The sequence below is a fragment of the Myxocyprinus asiaticus genome, chromosome 35 (genome assembly GCF_019703515.2).
Source record: "Myxocyprinus asiaticus isolate MX2 ecotype Aquarium Trade chromosome 35, UBuf_Myxa_2, whole genome shotgun sequence".
Lineage (NCBI taxonomy): Eukaryota > Metazoa > Chordata > Actinopteri > Cypriniformes > Catostomidae > Myxocyprinus > Myxocyprinus asiaticus.
This window is the reverse complement of record NC_059378.1, coordinates 245,047-250,316: the sequence shown is the minus strand read 5'-3', so window position 1 is coordinate 250,316 and position 5,270 is coordinate 245,047. Positions and strand designations below refer to the sequence as shown.

Below are 5,270 nucleotides of genomic sequence, written 5' to 3'. Positions count from 1 at the left end.
CTAGGAGGAAAAACACATAAAGACAAAAACTATTTATTATGACAGTCTCAAAGTATATTTGTGTTGTGATCATTGTGATTGCTTTTCAATTGAAAACAAATATGACTGCGGAGTCACGTGATGCCATGCGAGGATCAGACGTGTGAACGGCGAGCTCTGCGCACTTTGCTAGTTTTAACAATTTTAATGATAAAAACCGGTAAGATTCAATACACTCTGTTCCATAACTGTTCTAGGAGGAAAATATGTCAAAGAATTCAAAATCCTTGGGCTCTGGAGACATTAAAAGACACTTACGTGCTCAAGCTGATGCCCCTGAGCAGGCCGTGAGCCAGGGAGTCAATTTAGTTGGAGAAGTGCGAGAAATGTGGCGAGAGATGCTGAATGTGTCGGCAATACTGACGAAGGTCGTTGCTGACTTGGAGGATCTTGCTGTGATACATCGATCGATCACTGCCATGGACGCGAAGTTCACCGATGTGGGGGATGTCGAGAAACGGATCAATTATCTGGAGTCATTGGAGAGGAAATTATCTGCTAATCCATTAGTGACCAAGGTGGATTTGGAGCATGTCTGGGAGAAGTTGAAGGTCACTTTTGCACTGATATTCCCAGCCAAATTGAGAATAGATGCTAAGGATGGCCGTAAAACATTCACATGCCCACAGCAAGCATTGTCTTTCATAAAGTCAAAGGAGTGAGTAAGCCATCTTGTTGTACTCACGTTGCAGCCAAATGGACCACTCACTGAACATTTGCTTGACTGTTTGAAGAATCTGCACGCTTTTTTTTGTGCTGGTTCCGCCTAGCAGCTTGAGTTTATTTTGTGGAGTAACACACCTTCAGGACAGTTTTATGGATGAATCTACAAGCTCTTTGTCCTTATTCCGCCTATTGGCTGGAGTTTGCTTTATAGATTATCTTTTGCTGTATAATTCTGTCTCACAAAATTTATATAGAAACACTGGACTTGAGTAATCCGATGGCAAAGTTGTCACAGGGATTCTAGTAGGCATACATAGACTCTTTGAGTTTGGAGGGATGGGCGCCTGTTGGCGCTGTCGTGCGCAGGGTTAATGCGCACATTATTCTTTTTCTCTTTGTTTGGTTCGGGGGGATGTTCAGGTTCTAATGGTTGCTCCAATGTTGGAATGTGGTTTTATAATCTTGTTTTTGACACACAATCTATTTTTTCTTATATGTCAAAATGTCAAATGTAAAAATGAGTGGGTTGTCTCTCTCCACGTGGAATGTGAATGGGTTGGGGCACCCCATAAAAAAAAGGAAGGTTATTTCTCTTCTTACGCGTAAGAAATATGATATAGTTTTTCCTTCAAGAAACACACCTTTCTCTGCAGGAAGCTGACAAATTTGGGAAGAATTGGGGTGGACATGTTTTCTTTAGTGCTGGCTCGAGTAAGAGCAGGAGAGTCATTACACTGATAAGTAAACATCTACAATTCAAATGTCTCAAACAGATTAAAGATAAATTAGGAAGCGTCATTATGGTTTTAGCTGAAATTCAGGGACAAAGTCTTATTTTGGCTAATATTTATGCACCTAACGTTGATGATCAGGGCCACTGGCACCCCTCATGATATAATATTGGGAGGAGACTTTAATCTTTTGATGGACTCAAAATCATAGTGAAGCAAAAGTGTACAAGCCCCCTAGAGCAACACTGATGCTTCACAGGATGTGTAAAAGTCTTGGTCTTACAGATATTTGGAGACTTTTGAACCCATCTGGTAGGGACTATAACTTTTTTTCATCAGTCCATAAGATTTACTCTAGAATAGATTTTTTTTTTATCTCTAAGTCCCTCATTTCATCTGTTGTTTATTGCTCAATTGGAAACATTTGAGTATCAGATCACACCCTGGTGTGTTTAGAGGTGTTGCCACATATGGAGAAAGTAAATCATATAGTTGGCACTTTAATGTATCCCTATTGCAAAATCCTGAATTCCAACAAATGCAAAAGGCTGAAATCAATGTCTATATGGAGACCAACTGGTCCTCAGTATACTCTGTGGGTGTGGCTTGGGAGGCACTTAAGGCGGTTCTTCTGGGCCGGATCATACAGTATGCCGCATTCACCAAGAAATCCAAAGAAGATGGCAGGGGCATTGACCAGTCCTGTGTGTGTGTGTGTATGTGTGTGGGTCTCCTCCTCTTCCTGATATGAACCAGGTGATAAGCGTTGCGTAGGTCCAACTTCGTTAAGACGGACACCCACTGCAAGAGTTCAAAGGCTGAGGACATCAACGGCAAAGGATAAAGGTTCTTCACCGTGATGTCATTCAGCCCCTGATAATCTATGCAGGGTCTAAGCGAGCCATCCTTCTTCACCACGAAGAAGAACCCTGCCCCTGCAGGTGATGAGGAAGGGCGGATGAGACCGGCTGCTAAAGAATCCTTAATATACCTGTTCATGGCCTCCCTCTCGGGAGCCGAGAGTGAATATAACCATCCTCAAAGAGGGGAAGTGCCAGGATGCAATTCAATAGCACAATCGTACGGGTGATGAGGAGGGAGGGTCGCAGCGTGGGACCTGCTGAAAACCGCCCTCAAGTCGTGGTACGCCAACGGCACTAGTGACATATCTGCCGACTCATCCTGCAACGAAACACAAGACTGGACAGGGGACACAGCAGAGTTAAGACAATTTAAGGAGCAAAAGAAGCTCCAGGCAAGTACAGTGTTGGTTGCCCAATCTATGTGTGGGTTGTGCGTTACCAACCAGGGATGTCCCAGCACAACTGGGGTCAATAGGGATCGGATGAGATACAAGGACAACTGTTCAGTGTGGTTACCTGAGAAGCTTAGTGGAATGGGTGATGACTGACAGGGGCATGCCACTAAGCGTGTGGGTGGTGATGGGCTCATTCAATCGGATCCTGGGGAGCCGCCATTTGGAAGCCAAGTCTGTGTCAATGAAATTCCCTTCGGTGCCGGAATCCACAAAGGCCAAGATTACATGACAGTCCATTCCAATCAGCAGCCGGGCCGGGAGGAGTGTGCGGGGTCCGGGGGCTTTGTCCAAGGGTGTTGTGCTCGCCAGTAACCCCCTAACTACTGACGAGCGTTGTCTTTTAATGGGCAGGAGGCGACAAGGTGGCCCGAATGGCCGCAGGTGATGCAAAAACCCTTTTGAAGCAATCGCTGCCTCTCCTTACATGACACCGGAAGTCTACCCACCTGCATGGGTTCAAAATTGGAGTGAGGGTCAGAAATTCTGGTAGGAGGCATGGATTGTGAGTGAGGATTCAGTGTCTGAGTGGGTGAAAAGCGGCGTTGGTGATGCTCATGGCGTGAAGTCAGACGCTGATCAACCAGGATGGCCAGGTCCACCAAATCGTCAAATCACGGGGAAAGATCTAAAGAATAAATTTCGTCCTGGATAGTGTCTGAAAGACCTCGCAAGAACAAGTCCTACATAGCATGACCATTCAAATTACTGGAGGTGGCCAGGGTGCAGAATTCTAGCTCATAATCGGCTACTGATCAATTACCCTGGGACAGTCCTGATAAAATACTCCCAGCTTCCCGACCTTGAGCTGCCCGGTCAAACACTCGGCGAAGTTCCGAAAAGAAAGATTCATATGAAGAGCAGCATGGATGCCGGTTATCTCACATAGCTGTTCCCCATTCTCCAGCCCTCCCAGAGAAGAGTGTGATGAGACACGCAATCTTCAGAGCTGCAAGGGCTGCAAGGAGAAGAACAGTGAACATTGTGAGAGGAAATCTCTAACAGACCCCTCACCTTAGAATGGCGCTGGAGGGATGGTGCGTGCCTCTATTTGCTATGGGGTGTGAGAAGCTGCCGGAGGAGCAGGGGGTGTGTCCTGCACGGGACTGGGATCGGAGGGAGGGCAGAGCTGCTGGACCATCGCGGAAAGTTCCGCGGCTGCAAAGCCATAACTTCTAAAGGCATGGTTAGAGGCTGAGATCTGATCTTGGTGTCATCCAAGCAGAGCTCCTTGTTCGGAGAGGGCGGAGCGAAGGGTCATCTCCTCTGCTTGGTCCATGGTGTCCAGTTAATTCTGTCACGGAGGGGATGGGGGAAGACAAAGGACCCAAAAGCAGAGATGACAGTTCAATAGTGTTTATTAACAAAGGAATTAAATTCAATGAATGGCGCTCCCTGTGCCGGCTGCTGATGCAGATCCAATGAGCCACTATGGGCTAGTGATGAGTGTATTCGTAAGACAAGTGTGTGTGTTGTGGTAGTCTGGAGCAATCCGAAGAGGGTCCATTGAAGCTGGTGTGATGCAAAGCAAAGCCCAGACGATTCTCCCGAGACATGGGCAGATTCCTCCTCCAAATGAACTGGGCACTGAACTGGTGAGCGACAGCAAACAGGCAGGTAACTGCACCTCTACAGACAGGCAAACAACAGATACATGAGCACGCTCCAACTACACAAGAGAGAAAGGTTAAACATGACAGCGAACAATAAACTGGCAAAGAAACACAAGGAATAAGTAGGGAGTGCAATCAGAGGGAAGCAGGTGGAACGGCAGGTAAATCATTGCCGTGATCAGCATCTCCCCGAGAGTGAAAACACATGGAAACACTGATCACGCGTGCCAGCTCCACCTGCGAAGCACGAGGGACAGAAAGAACAAACAACAGTATGAGTCGGCACGAATGCCGGAACCATGACCATGATCAAATAAAAGGCTTTATAAGAGCCCATCAAATGCATCTGCTTCAGGAAATAAAGACTGGAGTGTACTGTACATAAATATACTGTATATTAACAAAACAGGAATTGTCATTGATGGTTTGGCACTGTTAACAGTGCTTCTTTTGTCTGCCGGGACACATCTACATTCTGTTTAAAGCAAACACATGTTAATAGATGATGGAGACAGTGTGTGTTGACAGAACTGTGAAAACTTTCCTTGTTCCACAAATAAACATGACGCTGTTGACCCAAATCAACCCGTATCACACACAGGATTAAAAATAATAGCACACAATGAAACATGAGTAAAAAAAATACAGATTTATTTTCTAAAGTAAACTCAATATCACACTCAGAATATCAGCGCAAGTAATCATAATGTTAAAATTTAGTGTGATATTGTTTTACACAACAAGAAAGTCATACTGAGTAACTCAAAATCCATTTGGCTGTTGTATTGTTTATTTTTGCTCTGTTAACAAAAATAGTTCAAAACAAAGGCAGAACAGGATCGAGCATTATGTGTTGTTTGAGGAGTAACAGAATACATGCAATGGGATTTTGTATTTAAAATACAA

At 45.1% G+C, this 5,270-nt stretch overlaps 1 protein-coding gene across 2 annotated transcripts in view; it reads right to left on the bottom strand.

Annotated features, from left to right (window-relative positions):
• LOC127425909 (6-phosphofructo-2-kinase/fructose-2,6-bisphosphatase 4-like) overlaps nt 1–5,270 on the bottom strand; it is a 34,263-nt gene that overhangs the window by 2,634 nt on the left and 26,359 nt on the right. The window contains exon 14 of one of the 2 annotated variants that reach the window (XM_051672219.1): nt 7–4,380. The exons of the other annotated variant lie outside the window; for it this stretch is intronic. Coding sequence (XP_051528179.1) covers nt 4,099–4,380 — 282 coding nt within the window. The 3' untranslated portion in view covers nt 7–4,098. Of the gene's footprint in view, nt 1–6; nt 4,381–5,270 lie in introns of those variants that run through there. 2 annotated transcript variants of the gene reach the window in all.